The 22,866-nt window shown below is 43.4% G+C and overlaps 1 protein-coding gene across 2 annotated transcripts in view; it reads left to right on the top strand.

The window, feature by feature from the left end:
* The first annotated feature begins 1,230 nt into the window (after positions 1-1,230).
* VEGFC (vascular endothelial growth factor C) overlaps positions 1,231-22,866 on the top strand; it is a 418,203-nt gene continuing 396,567 nt past the window's right edge. Inside the window, exon 1 of one of the 2 annotated variants that reach the window (XM_085641867.1) lies at positions 1,231-2,070. In XM_085641867.1, coding sequence (XP_085497993.1) covers positions 1,957-2,070 — 114 coding nt within the window. In that variant the 5' untranslated portion in view covers positions 1,231-1,956. The remainder of the gene's footprint in view (positions 2,071-22,866) is intronic. The other variant, XM_085641868.1, reaches the window with a different exon arrangement.

The raw sequence follows: 22,866 nt of genomic DNA, 5'->3' as shown, positions 1-22,866 counted from the left end.
TCCGACGGGCAACTTGAGCCCGTCGGATTAGTGTCCGGCATTCTCTCTGACTGCCGACTATCCCCCCACCATCCTAATGCGGCGGGTGGTGTTGTATGGTCCGATGGTGGTGGGACTGCCACTAACGGCCTGACAGCGGAGGTCCCACCGCCTTCATAAGGAGGCCCTAAGTCTCAATCAGTCTCTGGCAGTGCGAGAAGACTTTGGAATTAATTCTCTCCTAATGTACACTGTCTCTTATCTACCTACAGTCAAAAAGAAATGAAAGTCCTCTTGTTCAGAGGGATTGCTGTGCCCCAGATCATTGCTACCTCGCCAACGCTGGGATCCTATTGCGTAGCTCTTATTGCTTTTATTTGTATTTGTGTTTGTTTTACTTTCAACCCCAGTCAATGATTCGCTATTGAGGAATGCTGCATTTTGCTTCTCTTCCCACCATGGTGCATTTCTTCGACTTTTTATATTATATAACTGGTTGTATTATCTCTCACAAGACGGTGTTTTTTTCCCTTTATGTTCAGCCCTTGGGCCATATAAACTGTATTCAACAGCAGCAATAAAATTAGGTAAATTAATAAAATGTATCTGATGAAGTAATTGCGAACGTTCATCGTGACATTCATTAATGGCCGCGTCGGTAAGCATTTGGAAATAAACGGTTTGCTGTGCACAGGTTTCATGCGTCTTTTCTGGATGCCTCTAGAGTGTCGTGGTACTACAGAGTACAGATTGAACTCACTTCGTCACTGTTTCACGTGTCCTGAAGGATATTTTGGCAACTTCCAAGGACAAAGTTGATGAACATTTTGAATTCTTTTAGTGCCGCGCGCGACAAATGCAACAAAACTGTGAGCGGACAACCCCGGCAGATTACCAAAAAAAGACTGTATGCGAAAAAAATCAGTGACTGTGGCAAAGCATCACGCTCCCGTCAGCTTGAACTCATAAAGCCGGTCCCTGGAGGAGCCGCAGATGCTGCTGTCCTCGGCCCGCTCTGAGCCCGGAATGTTGGATGTTGCAGAAGGCGCGCGTCTCCAGTGCTGGGTTTCTTTTGTTTATAAACAGCGGCGACCGCCTTAAGTGTCCAGCGCGAGGTACAAGGAGCTCTGGGGGGTGGTGTAGAGGGCTGTTTAGGGAGGTGCCGGATCCCTGGACCTCCCCCGCCAGGGCCCTGCCCTGCCTTCCTGCGCTTGCTCCCCCGACATCCTCCGCACGCCCGCTGCTGGAGCTACTGTGAACAGCCGAGCCCTGCTCTGTCACTGCTTCCAGTGCGCGCCGGACACCTACTCCCCATCCCAGCCCCGCAGGAAGAGCAGCAGTGAGTTCTCCACGTTCGAGGCGTAGTGAACTGCACGCACATTGAACCAAGTGCTCAACTCACAGCGGGGCTGACAATCTTCAAACGACCGGAATCTAGTGTTCCCTTCACAGCAGGAACCTAGTGATCTCTCTACTGCCGGTACCTAGGGATCTCCTCTCATTTGGGGTCCAGTGGTCTCCTCGCAGCCGGGCCCGAGTGATCTACCAAGCCCTGAATCTAGTGATCTACCCAGTGCCAAGATCAAGTGAAAATCCCAACGCGGGACCCGTCGATATCCGCACAGCCGGGACCAGGTCTTGGCCTCGCGGCCAGGACCCAATGATCTTCCCAGAGCCAGGACCAAGTGATCACCCCAAACCCGGGGCACAGTGAACTCTTCTTCACAGTCGGAACGAGGTGATCTCCCAGTGATTTCCCCGCAGCCGGTATCCAGTGTCTTCCAAAGGTTGGATTCCCTTACAGAAAGCGGTTGCGGGGGGTTGAGCCGCCTCTGCATTACCTGGTGACAGCCAGGAGCCCCGTTGGAGCCGCGCGGGAGCCTGGAGTGAGCGGGGCTCTTTTCAGCATCGCAGCATCGGCTGCCACTGGATTATTGGACTGGAGAGAGACAGCCGCCAATCCCGCCCGCGGCCACCATGCACTTGCCGGGGGGCACTCTATTTTTCCTCTACTCAGTGCTGGTGCCCGGGGCCGCTGCATACGAATCAGGACAGGGGTACTACGAAGATCCGGATCTGGGGGACACCAGGGTGAGTAACGAAGCACATGAAATTGCACATAACTTAAGTTCCATTTCCTCCATTGCTGTGTTCTTTATACCCGGGATGACATGTGCCCGGCTGGGTGCACTTACAAGTTCAGCCTGAAATTTGGGAAGTGGTATTCACTTCCTACGTCTGTACCTTGCTGAAGACCAACCACCTCCGGCGACATCATCCCGGCTCGTGCAGTGTGTAGGCATATCCCGGCGGGCACCTGTGGGAGGCTCCACCCACTCGTAGTGGGTGAGTAGTGGTGTTTGTAGGGGTTAATTTTGAAGGGGGCGCCGCTCAGTGGTCATGGGCGATCAAGTTTGTGCTCGGCTCTTTTCCAGTCTTTGGCATCCAAGGTTAACGAGCGGGCAGTAGTAAAAGTTTCCGCTCCCCAGTGAGCCCTCGTGCTTGGACAAGGGGTACTGAAATCACGATTTACACTGAAAATGTACTCTAGCACCCGCAACCCGCGTCTTTGGCGAGCCTGAGGTGCTGAGCGACACAACACCACAGTTCATTCGCCTCACTGTACAGCCACTGGCGCCTCGGCCCTCCGACTGCAATCCTGTCAGAGATGCAGAGAGCATAGGCGGTAGAGGCACGCGCTGCCTGTGCGTGTGAGCAGACGCCGTGTCACTTCCGTTCTTCCTCCAGCTCAGGGCGGGTGAGTAGCTTACTGCTGTGCGAGTACTTCTACCCTTTACGTGGGTCACCTTGTTCAAGAGCAGCCTGATTTCCAAGTCACCGTCACCCGAGGATCGGCATGCACGAGGGTCACTCAGTGGCTAATGAGGCGCAGAGGGAGGACCACCCTCAGGGGAGCCCTCATCCAGACTAGTGCTCATGTATGTGGTTTTTTTTGCTTTATGGGAGACACTGAGCCCTTCCCACACGCGGCAGGACGCCCACATTAACGTCTATTGGTCATTAAGTTCATTGACATATGTAGAAGGTGCGTGGCACAGCCTCTGGCGGGTTGGGCGAAGGTGGCATATGCGGTGCGGCTGGCCTTTCCTCTTCATTTGTCTGAGGGCGAGATCCGTCTTTGATAACTACAGTTGTTTGAAACTTGCGGGTGTCTAGTTCGCCATGTGGCGGTTGCGGCACCTGACTCACTAATTCACCGTCCATCTTCACACTGCAGTGCAAGCACTTTATACCTGTGCAGTGGCCGTCGCGAGAGATGCCGTGTTTCTATGGGCCACTAATCACGTCTTCTGCCCGACGCAAAGGGATTAACATAGTTTGTGCTGTAAGTAATCACTGCAAGTAAGCCGTAGGCCTGAGACACAAAGCCCATTCCTGGAACCGTTCCTGGCGAGAGCTGAGCATGGTTTGTGGAAGCAGCTTGTTTACACCTCAGGGTGAACCTGTGTGCACGAGTGTGGGACTTCCCGACGGTTGGCAGAGCATCTGAGGGGAAAAGGCCAACCAGCCCTGACCTTTGAACTGCAGCAATCGATACTCTACTATTGATCAGGCTCTTTGTGTTCACAACTTTGTCAGAGAGCCCCTTTTGTTGAATCACTGTGCCCAGTGCCCCAAAATACTTAATGTGACACTGCATGCCCTGCAGCTTGAGGTGCTGCTCCTGTGATGAGGTGAATGCACGCCCGAGATCTACGTCCTATTCAAACCCTGGCTAGGTGGTCTCTCGTTGCTGCAATGCAGGCAGCCACACCCGGAACTCAGAACCTGACTAGGCCCCTTAAATATTCAAATAGAAGACACCAGAAAGGTCGGAGTGTTATAACCATATAGCAAATAAATTGCAATCGGTGACAACTCCATCTGCCTGTGAAATGTTTGCCCAGAATCTCCTGGTCTCAGACGCCACTGCTCGGGGTGGGATTTGGACTGGAAATTGGCCCCAGTATCCCAAAAAGTGTCCCTGATTCACAGAATGCAGTGCTTCGCAAGACATTTAGATCGGATCCTGGCGCGAATGTTGGGAATGTTATTTTGTGATAATTAAAGGGTTTTAAAGCTTGTAGGGCCAGTAACTTCAGTCAAGATGTGAACCACAATTTTTCACATGCTATAACCCACAGATCTCCTGACACTCATCTCACCCTCAGGTTCCAGAATCTGTCGCACACCCTAAAGCCCCTTTCCAGTACTCACCCTCAGGTCCCTGAACTGCCTTCAGCCCCCAACGTTCCTGTTCATCCAGAGGTGTCCTTATTCGCCAGATACCAATAGGTCTCCAGAGGATCATACCTAAAGTTCTGGAGAATTCTGTCCACCCTCAGGGACCAGTGAGCCCTGCTCACACCAAATCAGCAGGAAGACCCCCCTTGAGGTGGAGGGTCCGATACAAATGCTGTCACTCACTCATGCCAATCATCGAGGCTCTTGTTCATCATCAGTTGTGTCCTAAAATATCCAGTTACACTCAGAACCCTTCAGCGCATGTCCATCCTTGTGTCCCTTGAGACTCTTGCTCGGCATCAGATCCCTGGCACTGCTGCTTACTCTCGGGTGTCCTTGCAGCCCTTCTCGCCCTCCGGGCCACTGATAGCCCTATGTACCCTCAGTCCTTGTAGATCTTGCTTATTCTGTCCTGGAAGATCCTTCTGCCCCATAGTCATTGGGATCATGTTTACCATGTGTTTCTATGAGGCTTCTGTTTGCCCTAAGCTCCATGGGCATTCAACTCACCGTGAGGCCCTGAGACACTCGCTCCTCAGCAGAACTGCAAGAACTTCAAAGCTCCTCCTCAACACAAGCACAATGGGCTTAGGAGAGGCAAACTACATTTTAGCTTCTGTTCAGTTTAGTGGAAAATTTGGAATTTTCCCAACTCCCTCCATAAAAATGAAAGCGAAATAGTGCTAGAACTGTCATTTTTAAAGAGTGTTTTCTCAAATCCATCAACTAAAACTGATTCTGTTGGAAAGGCCTCTCAAGAGGGTATGACCTTAATACGCAAATAGTGTTTAGTTGGTATGCATCACTGTTAACTTCAACAGGGATGTCAATGAGCAGTCACCCCGAAATTTGACCCTTATTGGAGGAGGCAGGCTTTTTTTTCTGTAAGAACATATAAAACTAACAAATATATTTTGAACCGCACCTAGTTAAATGTTATGGATGTTATGGATGGGGGAGGCGTTAGTACACATCTAACATGTGACTCACCTTCTGCCATCCCCAAAGGATTTTTTGAAGGAATCTTTCTGTCACTAAATCTTTGCACTTCACCTTGCCTTTTGTTCATTGTATAGCTGGGCATGCCATTCATTTAATTTACCTTCATACAGAAAAAAACGTATATTTATAAAATAGTAATATGGCTATATACCTGGATTGTTGAAGACACATTGGACATGAACATGCCAATGGAAAAAAATATTGTGAAAACTCAAAAATTGAGCATTAACTCACTTTTTAATTGCTGCCTCATCCATATGTTTGCTGCAAATTGTTTGGTTAATTTGTACTGGAAATCAGGGCACTGTACATACTTAGGCTGTCTTTTGCACTTGCACTGGGCGTTTAAGATGTTCAAAGTATTTGTTACATTAATTAGAAAGAGGCACTCCCCTGTTCAGAGGCTGAGGAAGGGTACTACTCTTTTATGTTTGCTTACTCTTGGTACATTTTTAAGTTTAAACAGAGGGAAAGATGCTAGTTTGTAAATGAAAAACTAAAGTGTCAGTTTCCTCACCTGCCCACATACACTCCTCTTGGCTACAAGACATGATATGTGGCAGGCAAAGAATAGCAGAGATTAAATGATCTCCGACCATTACCTGGGCTAAGAAGCTGTGCCTTTCTTGCGTGGCCTCTTTTAGCCGAAGGCCACTCTCTGTCAGAAAGAAACCAAGCAGCCTCCCTGAGCACCACTGCAAAGGGTGAAATGTGCCAGTTATCCCCAGGGCCTACAGGTGTCCGCACCAATGTTGAGCCTGGGGGTGGGAAAACATGACTCCACTCACTGTCCGTCGCCTCTATCTCAGAACCTCTTTGCGGTGAAGCAACCTCAGTAATGCTGCACTCAAACATCAGCTCCCAAGTAGTAGCCTGTTCCGTGCAATGAGTAGAGGAAAACACACAGAGCCCTCTCAATGGCCTCAATAGTCCTCCCTCCCTTTAACCCTCTCAATCCACAAAGTGCTATTGGCTTCAAAGCAGCAGCTCCCGAGGCTTTCATAATAATAATAATAATCCACATTTGTAAAGCGCGAACAATCACCCGTAAGGGTCTCTAGGCGCTAGGGGCCGTCGGGAAGATTAAGAAAACTATTGCCCAGAGTCACATGGTGCTGGGCTAATCTGCCGCCGGGGCCGGGGATCGAACCGTGATCCCGGCGTCAGTCGCCCTGGCCGCGGCGCCACACCTCTTCATCACACACATCTCATGCTGTGGCAGTCGGAGTGACCATTGTCATGGAAAATGGGTGCAAAAATAAAGGGACAAAAACCATATTTTATTGGAGTGCAGATGATTTGAACATTTTCCCTGTAGAGGATATGATGAGATAAAGATCATAAAAGTATATTGTCCAGTATTTGGACAATTCTGCAGCGAATAAACCAGCCTAGGTTTTTCAGAGGAAGTGCACATTAAAAATCTTTGATTTTTGTATATCTCAATGCATGTATATTTCAATGCATACTCATATAGAGTTTTGTGAATTCGAAAAAATTCAGGACATCTGTGCAGTGTCCGGCTTTGCACAGCAGCTTTGTGAATCCGACCCAGCATGATTGCTCGCATGCTCGTCGTGAATTGGTCACAATTACACCAAAAGGGCAGATACTGAAGAACCACATGCAATGGAACCGCTCATTTGAAGGGACAAATCAGGTGGCAACGGTAGCAGCGGATCTCTTTCATGACTGAACACTTCGTTATGGGCCTGGGCTTCCTGGCTCGGCTGCTCCTGCTGCTGCTTCTCGATTCCACCACATGGCAGAGATCTGTCTGCTGTCTATGCGCAGGCTTTATAGAAACTTTTTTTGTAGCAACAGAATGCACATATTGAATAATAATAGACAAGCGCAGCACCCTGGAGTATTTCCCCAACTGGTGCTGGTTATGAGGAGTGCAGTTTTTAGCTGGTGCCCGTATGTATTCGAGGGCCTGATGGTTGAGCTGAAAGGGGCGTTCCCTAAACTGCATGGCATCTCTACTGCCCAGTGCTCGGATTTTCAAAGGGCAGCCCTGTCACCAAATGAACACCCATCCAAATGTGTACGCAAGATTCTAAAAGGCATGCGTAGCATACCCATAGAAGAAGGGTTTACACCTTAGCAGAGTCTCCCAGCATGTTTCTTCCCAGCTGGGTGTCTGGTACTGCTAAGTCATGCAATTGGCAGGGGTATGAAGCTTTATGGCGGGCGGTAAGTAGTGTTTAAAAACAAGATTTTATGCAATGAGCGTTGTCTGGTGAGGCCCATCCTCACTAGTTTGACAAAGAAACTGAAATGTAGTGGTTCATTTCATTTCCAGACCGTGACGCTATTACTGGGACTGTTAAAGTACACGTGGGTGTTTTTTGTTGTCATTTCTGAGTGGTTATCCCGTATCTATCCTAAGTGAGCAAGGGTGCCCAACTCGTGTCTGAATTACTCCTCAATTATCCGGCCTGATTCATATTTTTTTGTGAGTAGTTAATTCTTACTCCAGCCGTAGTCGTGAGGTACTCTTGGCCCCTGGAAAATCATGTGCTGGTCGCACCTCCACCTGAAGTAAAACACAGTTAGTCGAAGAAAATGCTTCTTACCCCTGAGGTGGCATGTGCGCTCTCGAAGTCCACCCTCAAGGGTTGACATTGGCACTTTGTAGATGCTGTGCTCTTTAGGAATGGGAGGGTGGGTTCCCTCACTTCTGCCTTCCCGGAGTTTAAAGATATTTACTCCGTTGAGGTTTTTCTCGGTGAGACTGAGCTGCCTCGCGCCAAAGCACTTTATATGACATTCCAGTTTGGGAGTTTACCAATAGGGACAGTTACAGTGAAATGGCAGCAGGCCTTTTCTGTTTCAAATGCCTCCTGTCCCTTTTGTCCGCAGGTTACAGAATCAATCCACCATGTTGTTCTTTTTTGCCCATATTATCATAGGTACAGGAGGAAGTGGATTCTGCCGCTTTTTCGCAACCTGGGGATTAGAGATATTAAAACAGCAATTAAGATTTTGAGGACTCATACTTGTCAAACAATCGTATTTGTTGTTTCCCGGTTTCCTGTTAAATACGTGGAGGACTAGACAAAAAAGCTAGCCTTTTGAAGACTGCTTCTTTAAGAACATGTACTGACGTGTTATGACCCTGCGCTGCTAAAGTATGATTATATGTGTTTTTTTCTATTTTAATGTTCATTCCTTTTAGATAATGGATGCAACTATTTAAAACTTGCTATTAAATGAATTTTAGGAATTTAAACTAATTTAAACTGCTTGATTCCATGGTTTTTATCATATTGTTTGCATTGATATCTTCAATTTGTATGGGCTTTTATGGCAACTATGTCAAGATTTACGATGACGCTTTCTAAATGAGGCACGAGTTTTTAGAGTCTGATAAGAAAAAAGGCCATACAATATTGGAGGAGACTAAGATTCGAAGTAAGATTGCAAGATAAGTAAGATACTTTGGTTTCATTAAATCAGCAGTTTAGCCACAAGACAGCATCTCCACTCTGGCTATTTACACATACAAGGCAATATCTGGCCCAGGGTGAGGAAGGAAGGAATGAGGGAACCACAGTTTAGAGCATGAGGTACAAATGGCACTTTCAATGTTAGCCCAATCATTAGCTGGCCGAGAGACGCCCTTGTTGTTCGGTGCAGGGCTGGGCTCCATCTGGCCCGCAGATTCGCACCTTGTCAGATGCTCTGTTAATTAGGCAATTGTAGACTATTGTGCAAAATGCACATCGGAAATACATTTCTGTGAGAGCGTCGACAACATGGTTTGTCTCTTTCCCCAACTCTTCATAAGATGATGTATATACGTGCAATATCTATACACAATCGAGTTGTTCAAACGCTCACACATTCTACAGGCGGGCTGTGCTGCCTGTAGAATTTGTGAGCTTTTGAACAGCGCATGGCGAACTGTGACGCAGCTCTTTTAATTACCGTACAAGTGCACCTGTTTTTCTATAACAGCAAAAAAAGACTGCAGCAACCCCACCAAAGGGTGGATGCGGGCAGGGGTACTGGAACGATTCTCAGAATGATGGTGCTGCTGCCATAAATGTCATATCACTCAAGTGAGGGAGTGTAAAATATCCAAGCATCACACACAGATCAAGTGAGGCAAATGAGCCATGCCGATTTAGCAGGAGAGTGATAAGGGTACGAGTTCGGTGGTGCATTTTGGAGCACACTGTCACAAGCATACCACTAAAGCATGGTGCAGTAGCTCACTGACATTTACAGAAAGCGCATTTTCGATGGTAATGTGTGGAAAAAGGATTTCAGCAAACATCATTTGTCATGCCTTGATTTATTTTGATCCTATTAAAAAATTCTTTGTTTAGAGCATCGAATAAAAATGTACCTCATTTGTGCTTTCTTTGCTGCTGTTAGAGTTTGAAATAATGGTACAGTTAATTTACTGGTGTTTAAAATGTGTTAGAAAATAAAATACCATCCTACCAGCCGCGGTCCATGCAGGTAACAGCGGTCAGGCGGTGGGGCCGTGTAAGGGGAGATTCCGAGAGACGATGCAGAGGGGAAACAAATGAATTATTTAATTTTCCCTTGGCCTCGTCCCTCAGAATCTCCCTTTACACGGCCCCACTGCCCCGCCGCTGTTACCTGCACGTACCACGGCTGCACCCTACAGCCTTTCTTTCACACTCTCTGTACCCTGGCAAGATTATCATATAGTTCAATTTACAATATTCTGTTTCATTGCAGTTAGAGAGTGAAAAGTTAACGCCAACATACCTTTTAAAAGAATAAACATCAATTTGTCAGAAGACATAGCTTGACTTTTGACCCTAGTCTTTAAATGTATTGGAAATGTGATAAGATAGACACCAGATTAGAAGGCATCTTTACTGCCCCCTCACATTCTTAACGACAGCATGGTCGTTTTGGAGGTGCTGCAGCACCCCCTCATTCCTACTATCAGCACCTATGGATGTGGGTAGAGGCTGTTGACTCCAATAAGACATTCCACCCCACCATCTCCCGGTCAAGTGGTCTGTAATTTCTTTTTATGTCTGCATTGGTCAGGGTAGGAGACCGACTCACCTCAAAGTTCATATTTTATCTCTAAAACAATGCCCCATCAATAAAGCTGATAAAAGGACAGGGTGGACGTTTTCTTGAAGCCCTAGAGATAGAGGTTATGATGACACAGTCTGTTATACTAGCAAGTGAGACATCTGTAAAGGAATCTAAAATGAACAGAAGCATGAACATGGCATTGTGACAGGAAGTAACAAGGAGTGTAGCTCCTCTCAGCAGGGTTCCAAGTTTCAGGGTTACCTTTGATTTGTCTCCTAAACATATTCTCAGATTAACTTTAAGTAAAAGCTGGCGTGTTTTTGTGACTACAACGGTCCATAGTGGCAAGGTGTGTCACTATGAATGTGATGGCCTTGGAAATCCCTATTAAGTAGCTCCAATGAGAATTAACCAGTCGACATTTGGTTAAAATGACATGGGAGCAGCTCACACGGTCAATCAGCGTGGCTGACTCTCACCTCCTTAAAGTCTTTCCTAGCTCTGTTGAAGCCAGGATCTCGCGAAAGACATTTTGTGTCTCTTTTCCCCCAGCTTAACATGGGATTTTTTCTCGGGCGCGTCACCTGATACGCCTGAATATGTCGCTTTCAGCTCTCACTGCTTTCTGTTTCTCTCAGATACTTGCTTTCTTTACCCTAACAGAAAGAATGAGCATGTAGATCAAGTTACTTCTCAAAAATGTAAAGCTGTGAAAGTCTGTACAGCTTTTTGGTTGCCCTTTGTATGCAGTGAACAGAAGCAATTTATTTTACAGTATGCTAAAGAAATAAACTTTCGACCATGCAAGTCTTTGAAGACACAAGGCAACCTTTCAATTCCACCTCACCCACACAATGCATCCGTGTAGAGAAATGCTGTCTGAAGTTGCATTACTGACTGATTACATTGATGCCTGTAGACCTTAATGTTAACACTCTGATGGAGGCTCACCCTAGGAAACTGGCAAATACATTTGCCTTATTGGTTTCCCATCTGAATGAGGGGGGCAGTGTACAGTGTTCTTTCAAGAGCAGTGAACAATAAGTCCACATGTTAATAGACAAACAGTGAATCAAGTGACACTTTTAGTTTTCTATTAAAGGTGTTTGTCCACTATTTATTTGCTAAATAGCTAAGAACTGATTTATTTGATATGGAACATTGAATGACGGTACTTCACCTCCATTGGATTTACATGCTTTTCATTGAAGTCTAGTAATTAGATGCTTATGTTATGTATATAGTGTTGTATATGGTGTAGTATACTTGAACATTTCCAACCATACCCTGTATTTTGTGTTTCCCAGAAGAAACACAAGTGTCAGAATCTTAGCAGAAAAGATGAACTTTCAGGACAATCCTGACCTCACAGCGTGAGGGTTGGTATCCTTTTTGTAAAGTATATGGGCCCTGTTCCTAGCATCAAAATGTTATGACACTGATGTTAAACTTCCTTTAGACCAAGTCTCTTAGTTTTAAATTGCATCACTTATAATTTAATACTCCAATTTGTATTCCAACACAAGGTTTGTTTTTCTGTGATTACAATAATGGATTGTTCAATTAAAATTTGACTATGGCTGTGAGACGGTTGGAATTTAGGATTCTCATAAGACATTCCATAGAACGACCACTCTGTTGAAAAATTCTGCCCATCTGTTGGTGAAGAGCAAAGGTAAGCGTGGAAATGCCTTTATTAAAGGAATACATAGTTTTCTTGCTATATAAATGGACAGTTTGACATTAAGTTGAATAGGGAGAATAGCAACCCAATCCTCTGTAACAAGTCAATACATTTTAACTCAATACCTTATGCTAGTGTAATACAAATCAGATTTGAACAGGAATCTGCACCCTGGTAGTGTGTTGTAAGTGCTCTGATGAGGTGGCTCCCTACAATTGAAGGTAACCGAAGACTCTGGATGACTTTTTAGGTGTAACTTAAGATATTGTCACGGCTACTGGAATAATGCGATTCTGCAGCTGTGACATTTTCCTCATAAATATAGATTTGCTGCATTTGCCACATTATCTATCATATGCTGCATAATCAGATTTTAGGACAAAATTAGTTTGTAACTCAAACAGATCAAAAGTTACTAAGAACATGGCAATACATGTTGTACAGAGAAAGTCCCTTTACAAAGGTTGACCAGTAACCTCTCTGTTGCTTGTTGCTGTTTTTGGGCGTTGAACTTGTACTGATGAGGTGAAACCTTTACCCATATATTGGAAACATGTCAAAATAATGAAGTACTATCACAAAACGTGCTACAATTAGCCACATCATTTGCCATTCCTTGCTGCATAGTTTGGTCCAACCCTACTGTATAATTCTAGTTTGAGTAGTCCAATTCAGAGTTGATCAGATAATAGGGCCTTATGAACTTGAAAGAACACACCATTAGATGTACTGTTTTTTTCAGTGAAAGCAGAAATAAAACAAATATTTCTAGTAGACTTACCTTTATTTATTTATCTATTTGTTTATGTATTTAAGGTATTTGTTGCACGATTCTAGTCACTTGTTCAACGGAGCACTTCATAAAGCTAGAACAATATAGGAAGACGTATTTTACGGCGATGAGTGGAGGTATATAGGATAGGAAAATAGTGGCTTTAAATTGACAAAACCTGAATGGATTCGATAAGGAGAGGAGGAGGGGTAGAGTTGGTCACTGTAGTGCACATTAAATAGATGTGTCTTTAAATTTTTCCTGAAAGACAAGTTAAGGTTGAGTCTTAGATCTGCTTTTAGACGGTTCCGGATTCTCGGTGTTTGAAGAGAAGGACTGGTTTATTATTATTGTCTTGTGTTTTTTTTCCGACACTGCAATGAGAGATTTTTGTCATGGAATATCCTTAAATTCTTTACCTTGCTTAAGAGGCTGAGGCCGGTCTCCATGTTAAAGAATGCCATCACAGTCCCTTTCAGCGAGGGACTGTTTAACTGTCCTTGAGTGCTCAGCAACACCACCTCATGTGCCATTTAATTGTGCAAAACTCCTCCGCATCCAGTAGCTAATTTCATCAAGATAAGAAGTTAAATTGTAAAGTTGAGTGGGCGATCTACCTCTTCAAGTACAATTTGAGTGCGATCAGCCAAGGTTTAACCCCTTCAGCGCTGCGCGGATTCCCGCGCGGTGCTGAAGGTTCTGAGCGCGGGCGGGGCCATGACGGAACGGTTCCGTCATAAGCACAGCCCAACCGACGTGCATGACGGAACCGTTCCGCCATAAGCGTCGAAGGGGTTAAGAACATCAAGCTATGATGCTTGGGAGAAGAGGATATAGACAAGCACTAGCAATACAATAACACATAAGAAAATGCGTTGCAATCTCACATTCTGAAGCAGTGAGTGTTAAAACTAACATTGGAAAAGCCAACATGTCTTGCCTATGTGAGATTTATTGGCTTTGTCACTTTTTTTTAGACATGTACAGCAATGCAGCAGCTGTGAAGCATGCCTAAAAGAAAAAAAGGTGCTATGAAGCATTTAACACTAGGCACGTCATAGCATTTGTTTTGGCTTTCAACCATGCTGCACGACAGCCGCACTGTTGTACAACATTGAAAAAAGCATTGACAAAGCCAAAGGCTAGAGCTATTTGGCTTTGCCAATTTTTCAACAAAGAATCAAGGTAGTGTCCCCCATGTGACACTGTATTTCCTTCCACACCAGGCGCTCCTTTATTCACACCTCTGCCACACAAAACTAAAGTGCTGAACCCATTTAGATGTAATAATAGCACATAAATATCTAACATGTAGCTATCCATATGTACAGGTACAATAACCATAATCCATATGGATAGCTACATGTTAGAGAGGTATGTGCTTTTTTAATGTGGTGTTGATGATTTAATGTTTTTTAATTTATGTACATTAATGCATAAACTGAGCCTGTATATACACCAAGAGATTACTCTGTGATCAGCACCAGAATTTGCCAGGCTGTGTTTTATTTAATAATTGGTACTGTTTTTAACAATTTATACTGCTAAAACAATAACATGATATATTATTACATATAAATGGGTTCAGCACTTTATTTTTGTGTGGTACAGGTGTGAATAAGGGAGCGCCTGGTGTGCAAGGAAACATAGTGTCATGTGGGGACACTACCATGATTTTTTTGATAAATGACCCTGTCCCCTACGCTGTAAGGGTTCCGCTCACATTTTTGTGGAGTTTGTCAATTTTTTGCCATGCTGTACAGTAGTATGGCTACTGTATAGCATAGTTGAAAGTAACAAAAATAAAAAAATGACCGCGTCTTAGAACTTTTCATTTTTACTTTCAGTCATGCTGCACATCTGCTGTGCATGACCCCCAAAAAATTGACAAGAGCAATAGATCTCACATAGGCGAGACATATTGGCTTTGCCAGTGCTTGTTAAGAACAAATTTGAACAGTATTGGCCATCGTGGGGATAAATAAAAAAGTAAGTGTCTTTTGTGGTGGCAAATTATGCAAAGTGATCCAATTTTGTGAGATTACTGAAACCGATAAAAATTCAGTCATTGGCCCGGAGGAGAAGTGGTGTGGTAGTCTGAGGGGGGTTGGGAGGGAATGACTGGATCAATAGGCAGGAGATAGCTGGGAAACACGAGCAAGGATGTAAGATGGCACTTTTTATCTGCCTCAGCTTGATTAGATGACGTTGAACGATTGATACATGATACATTTGCCCCCCCAGGTTTTCCCAAATAAGTGCAAACTCTAAAGAGTAGTTTCAGATGGTAGTGGGATGCTACAACGACTGAAATGGTTTTTCAATCAGTCATCATACTGACATAAAGAACACTCCGATGGATTTAACTTTCTCTTTTACAGGAATACTCTGGCTGCCTGGCATGATCGTAGCGTACTTCTCTCTGCTATGACTTGCAATATGGTCTGGACCAGTAGTCATAAAGTAAGGTTTTTCTTTATTAAGTCTTGGGAAATTTTCATATTTCTACTGCTGAATGTAGTCAAGAATAGTGCTGATCTCAATTTGACCAGCTGAAAGCCTCCCTGACAATAGATCAACAGCTTGTCCCTCATTTCGTCAATTTTGTAAAGATGCAGACACTTTTCAGAGGAACTCATCTAGGGGCTGCATTTACACATTAAATAATAGTAGATAGAGACAGGAGCCCTGTGGGATTCCACAGGTCACTTTACAAATGATGATGCTGCCTCATCCATTTTCAACTGTGCCTGTCAGATACATTATGCAAATCATTTACCACCTGTGAAACCTCTTCAAACTCATGGAAACTTTGCACAAATATGTTGTGGCTGAGTAGTGAAGGTTGCTGATAGGTGTAACAGCATAAGCAAACCAGGTTCTCCTTTGTCCATGATATCATATCTAACAGTGCTGTCTTGGCCCCTCCTATATTGACCTGAACTCTGATTGCCACTCTCCCAAACACTGATGATGTTCCTGTGGTTGGATAATGGCAACCTTTCCCAGTGCCTTCAATAGGTTAGAGGTGGACTCCAATGTACCCCTACTTGGGTTTTTAAAAACAGGTGTTACCTATGATTTTTTTTTATTTCTTATGGTGTGGCTCCCGTTTTGTATTCCTCATTGACAAAATATGTAAACGAGCATTGGCAAAGCCAATTGGTCTTGCATTTCCAACACTGGTCTTGCATGTCTGATACTGACTTATGCCAACACTTGTAGAATTGCAGTGGGAGCAATCGCAAAGCCAATAATGGCATGCAGCTGTCTTTGATTGTTATTTCGTATACGTTTAAGACGATGATCACATTGCATTTAGACGCAACATGGTGGTCACGTTGGAATAGAATACTAATACGGATACAAAATAATATTGTTACACTAATTCAGGGTGGCTGTCATGTTGCTTTTAAATACAATGAGGCAAACATCTTGGAAGTATACAAAATAACATTCCAAGATAGGCACCCGATGCTCTAAGTTTGCTGTTGCTTGCAATGTAATTTTACAAGTATTGTCAGAGCCAATAGTGGCAGCAGTGGGTGGCAGGCTAGGTGGTCCTCAGGGGAGATATAGGGACAGAGAGGCAGGGATAATAGAGAGTGAAGCACAGAGAGGCAAAAATGCTCAGTGCTGGCTTAGGGATGAGATGGAAGGAGGGAGAGAACGAGCGGCATGTAGGCACTGTGTTGGGGACATATCGGCAGAGTGAACCTTAAATGCTGTTGGAGAAGACAAACACAATATTAAGAAGGAACTCTATCAAATCAAGAGTATGGAGTTGAAATGTATGAAAAATACATCCAAACATGAGCAAGGTTAAGTCACAAAGCCCAATCTAAATATATGTTTAAATAATGGTTTCTATAATGTCTGTGGCATACACCTCAAGCTATCTTTAGCAAGATCACAAAAAGGGGGGCGTTTCTTTTCTGCCTAATTTAACAACACTTCATAAACAAGGATTCCTGAATATGTAGTTGAATTTAAACCCTAGGCGTATTAGTCGTGAAATATCTTTTTTCCTATTATGATTCAGCCTCTGTACTAGCCATTTGGTAAGTCTTTATATGATGTGAAGGACAAACAACCAAGTCGTTGCTGCATTGTTTGGTGGTAGCCATCAAAAGTATTAGCAACACTTTATATTTTTCAAAGGGGATTGTGGGGACACCTATCTACTTACTTGTGGAGTACCAGAGACAAAGCTCAGGGCCATACAAAAATTGTTGATTTGGTTAGAAGGTATGTTTTTCCTGATGGATTGATAATATATATATATATATATTCTCAAAAGGACAACCCCTTTTCTGCCCACAGGGACTGGGTAAGTGTACTTTATATACAAAACAGTGCCCACCGTGGGACTCTTTCCAAAAGATGTGCTGGCAGTCCTCTTGTATCAATCCGGGGAAGCTCACCATTCAATGTTATTATTTCACAATGACAGGTGGTACCTACACACTCTGGTGTTGTTTTATACAAACATTAATACAAACAAAAATAGATACATTTATATATAGACTGACAAGAGGTTTCTGTGATAATATTTCATTTTTTTCTATATTTTCATTCTTCCATTAAACTGTTCGATATTCAGGTAATAATCAAATAGATAACATAAGTGCAGGGGACGTGGCGCTCAAGTGTGACAAACATATAACAAAAACTGTACACATAAGAAGCAATGTATACAGATTCACTGGTTTGTGTATTTACAAGGGGACTACATGTTTATATCCTATTACAACATGTAAGGCAATCATTGGTCAAAATGACTAGATGAAAACGTATGTCGATGTTTCAACCTCTGTCAAATCTCGGGGTCTCTTCAGGACAATAGTGGTCTGATTTATTACCTGCAGAATATTAAAAACAAGGGGGACAGAAACCAAAAACCAGTTGTCAGTCAAAGTTTACTCAATGTTTCCAGTCTAGATGCACAATCATCCTAGACTTACCAGGGGATATCCATCCACTGGTCAGGAAACGGTCATGTCTGGGGACTCGTCTGAGTAACTTAACTCGATCTTTTAGGTAATGTACTTTCCAAGAAGTCCAATATCGCCTACAGTCCTTCAGTCCATATCGGACAAGGCTCACACAGTCAGAACAACGCTCTAGAAAAAATTATATATGGTTGTATTTGCTAAATGGGCCAATTCCACATCTCCACGTAATGTGCCATGCATCATCAATGTTTCATGCACCTCAAAAGTGTGGTATAAACGTGCCTGTAACCTGTGCATGCATAGTGATCAAACGAGTGTCTGTTTGCATGCCATGCCTCTACACAATAATGTCAGGCAGATAGCTCCTCCAAGCCATCCCGGTATCATCTCCATGGTACCTAAGGTATCTGTTGAATTACCGAGCCCATAATTATTCATACAGAGCTGTGTATAAGGATCAGTGTATATACAAAAGTACTACATGCAATCTCAGTATACCTGTGTCACTAATACCCAGTCATTTGCGCTCCAACTTCCTCACGTGGGGCGAGTGCTGGTAAACCAATGGTATCTACATGACCAGCCGGTACCGTGTCCATCTCTGCAAATGTAATTCACATATACGGGATGCCTCGTGGTAAATAAAACGGCCCATGTGATGACTATGTAGTGCATTGTAGTCAGATAAGCCGAATGTGACATGCATTCAAAACATGCTTCATGTAAAACAAATTTACCAACAGGTCCGAGTCCTTACTCCGTGGGAACCAGATGGCTCCGTGGGTACCGTACGGTGACTATTCACTCACTCTAAAAACATAGCGTTATTACGTTATTTCCTGAGTATGCATATTAAAAACATTCTGATACTAGTGCACTATTGAAAACACACTTACTGCAAGCATTGACGCTATGTGAACTACTCTCTCTGCGTGCAGTGCCGATCTATACAATATTGGCCGGACTCAACCGGAAGTTAACCTTTCTCAGTTTCACTATTCTCTGCAAAGGCTATACTGCTACCCGAAGCAACCGTGTCCACGTAGACAATGTCAGTCACGGTCTTTGCGTCATTTATAAATTCTCATCAAATGGTGTGAACTATCAATCACCCGTTATCTTATCACAAAATTGCAAATAAAGATATACAGAGCGTCATATATAAAATCTCATCAAAGGTGTGAACTATCAATCGCCCATTATCTCATCACAAAAATACCGATACACAAAGTGTACATAGTTGAGAGAGCTCAAACTAGATGGTTTGAAGTCACATTAAAAACTTTTCGCAGTGGACTCTTTTGTTAGACTGCTTCGTGTAATTTAGAAAATTGTCTTGCAATGTACAAAATGCTTCTCAATTTAACACACAAATTGCAGTAAATGTACAGTATCTGCCACACACAGCTGTCAATGCAAACCGGGTCATGTGACCTATAAAGACCCCCACATTGTGTAATGTTCACTAAAATGTTCTAATTAAGTTGTATCTATTATTCAGAAACAGGGGTCCTCATTCAGATGCAACTGTTATGCGGGCAGGATAGAAAGGCATCTGAGGTCATCCACATCATTAAGCCCACTACAGGTGCTTTTCAGCAAATCTATCCATTTACATTCTCTATGGTTAAGTAGCTCGCTGATGTTGCCACCTCGGTTGTCTGTGATGACAGCTTCTATTACCTGCCACTGTAACTCATTCTCAGTGTGTTGCATTTGTTGATATTGATGGACAAGGGGTGCTTCTTCCACTTTGCATGTTTTTCTGCTCTTATGTTGTGCGATGCGTTGCTTCACCATCTGTGATGTTTGTCCCACGTATAGTCTCATACAAGGATTGGGCCAAGGCTAAAGGCCGAGAATGGACAATACGCGTATTACCCTTCACACGGCATTCCAGGATCCTCCCCCCCACCCTGCGCATGCACAACCTGAGACTTAGCCAACAAATGTAGTAATTAGGCAGCCCCCACCAAGTGGCGTAATATGAGACAGAGTGTATCCCAGTTATGTCTTCCCAAGTTTGTTCCAGTTTACATCATCAGCTGGCACATACCACCAACTTAAGCGTAGGGCTGACAATGAGAGCGAACCCCAACTCCCAGTACAGCTTACAGATTACCTTGCAAGGACATAGAACTCGTCTCACCCGTCTATCCGCATCAACATCACCAATTCCAGAACTGTTAAGGAGGGCGCAAAATACGATGTAATTCTATTCCATGACAAGAAGTAAAATGGATGAAAAATACATTTTAATCGATATTGATGCTATTGTACTGTAGTTGTTCAAAAATGCCAATAAAAATTATTTAAAAAAAATAAATAGTCTCATACAAGGACATTTAATCACATAAATTAAATTTCTGGTATTCAAAAACGTTTTTAAAGCCCATTTTTTATCATGTTTCCTAAAATTTTGTGTCAGTGGTGAATGCACATGCTACACATCCCCCACATCTGTAATGGCCAACAAGTGCAGGTAAATCCCATTGCACCCTGATGTTATCATTCCTAGGAGGATCCCTGTGCGACCTCACCACACCATCTTTGATGTTCTTATTTTTTTTTTTTTTTTTAATATATTTTTATTGCAGGAATCAGTAAATCGTTACATAATCGACCAGCATTATATAACAAGCAAGATCAATGAGACACAACCCTCCGTCCCCCCGCCGTAAGTTTCTTACACAGCCATTCAGCCCACACCCCTGGGGTCGGGCGGCGAAATTCAATGGGGGCTCAGAAGGATGGCGAGGCTGGTCCGGATGATCCACTGTCCGTCATCTGCTTTTCCAAACAAGCCTATAAACCCAGAAAGAAAAACCCCACCCTCAGAAACGCTACGAACTCATCTTTGATGTTCTTATTACGTTTGTGGGCAAACAGAGGTACATCTTTGCATGTCTCCTGAACCAAAGGCCAATTCTTGCAGATTAATTTTCTGAATTTCATTGCTAATGGGTGAAAATGTACTGACCATTACTATTCTCCTGTTTTCTTCTCTTACTTTCAGGGTAAGGGTTGCTTCCCTATGGCAAAACCAGGCCCTTTCATCGCTCTTTTGACTATCTTCTAGGGGTACCCCTTCTCTAGTAACTTGTTCATTACAGCTTCCCTCAAAAATATTCTTTCAGTTTGAAACTTCTCCAGAGTTGCAAAAATTGTCCATAGGGAAAATTATCTATGAGTGGTCTCGGATTTTGGCTATTATACCTCAGTAGAGCACAGGTATAAGTAGGTTTTTTATACAGGGTAGAATATAACTTGCCTCCACCGTGTCTCACAAGCAGATCTAAGTAGCTTACTTCTGTGTGACTGTAGTGGGCTGTAAATTTAAATCCTCACTGCGAGAAGGAATCCACTCAATGAATCACCCTCAAACATAGAGATTAGCTACATTCAGCGTGAAACAAGCCCCCATGGCCACTCCCTTCTTTTGTAGGATAAATTAACTTCTAAACATGAAGTAGTTTTGTTTGAGTGCTATATCCATGAGTCTGATGATGAGCCTGCATACACCCTCGTCTTTGTCTGTTGAGGCAAGTGTCTGTTGTACCACCTCAATTGCTTCATTTTGAGGTATATTTGTATAAAGCGACTCTACATTTAGAGTCACTAGAATATCATGTTCACTTTCAAAACATGTGTCCTCAATGTTATTGATGAATTGCATACTATCCCTTAGATGTGATCTAAGTTTGGGAACTTCATCTTTGATGTGAGTGTCAATGTATCTGCAAACAGGTTCAAGTATGGACCCACATCCAGACACTATCAGTCAGCCTGGAGGTTTATGAAGTTGTTTGTGTACTTTGGGTAAGGTATAAATTACAGGCGTATGCGCATGTGTTTTTTATTGAGATATTGACTCACTCATCATTTGACTGGGAGGATCAAATTGAGAAGGAGGCTGTAATCCTGTCCCCTCCAGCTGGGGAAGAGGTGGTCTGTCTGATAGTACGGAAAAACTGATAAAGTTCACTCTTGATTTTGAAAAAATCTATTTTTTCAGTAATCACGAACCCAAGTCCTTTACTTAACACCCTGTTCTCATCATGTGAGAGGACATACTGTGACAAATTAAAGATAGGGGATTTATTGTTTGTAGGGTTGAAGGGGGGTATGTGGGCATTTCTATGTTTACCAGCTGTAACACAGGGTCCTTTTCTGCCTCTCCCCGGTCTTGTACTTGTTGTTGCCCCTCCATCCCTGGCCCCGGCTCCTGTCTCTTCCTCTCTGGCTGCCTCGTCTCTGTTCTTGCTCTAAAAAACGAGGGGTGCTGTTAGTGGAGCCTGATGTTTGTACACTAGTACTTGGTCCTACATTTGCTTGCTCATCCGAGCTGGCTGATGATTCAGAAAATGTGACCCTTTGTACTCCGTACTGGTTGTTGGGTGTACTATAAAAATCAGGTCTTAGATAAGGATATACTGATTCAATGTTGAATCTGTATTTCTCTTTATGGACCTTCTCTATTTTTCTGCCTAATTGTATAGAGTACACTTGTATCAGCATGTTTGTAATATGCATACTCGGTAAATAACGTGATAACGCTATGTTTTTAGAGTGAATGAATAGTTACCGTCTGATACCCATGACGCCATCTGGTTCCCACAGAGTAAGGACTCGGGACCTGTTGGTGAATTTGCTTTACATGAAGCATGTTTTGAATGCAAAACTTTTTCAACAATCGGAAGGTGCACCGGGAAAGGAGTCCATAATCAATTTGATTGTTCCATCATCCTCTTTGTTATTAATATGCAAAATGCAAATTAAAATCCACGTTTCGTTCCATGTTACCATGGAACTTCATCAGGGCTCAAAAGTAATGTTGTGCAGGCATCATATATGCCCTTTGTAATAAAGTCTCATCAACATATAGGAAATATTCTCCTCCTCAAATTATAAACAAATCCTAGGTCATGAACGGTATCAACTGTCACATCCCAAACAATGATACCGAATTTCCAATGTTGAAACATATGGCATAAGGTCTGCTTTTGATGATGAGACTTTATTACAAAGGGCATACTTGGAACTAAATGCGGTGGTTGGATTTTAATTTGTATTTTGCATATCAATATTAAAGAGGATGATGGAACAATCAAATTGATTATGGACTCCTTTCCTGGTGCACCTTCCCATTGTTGAAAAAGTTTTGGATCTGGTTCTCAGTGGCACCTAACAGCGGC

Source organism: Triturus cristatus, chromosome 2_2, assembly GCF_964204655.1.
Source record: "Triturus cristatus chromosome 2_2, aTriCri1.1, whole genome shotgun sequence".
NCBI classification, from domain to species: Eukaryota; Metazoa; Chordata; class Amphibia; order Caudata; family Salamandridae; genus Triturus; species Triturus cristatus.
This window is presented reverse-complemented; position numbering and strand designations above follow the sequence as displayed.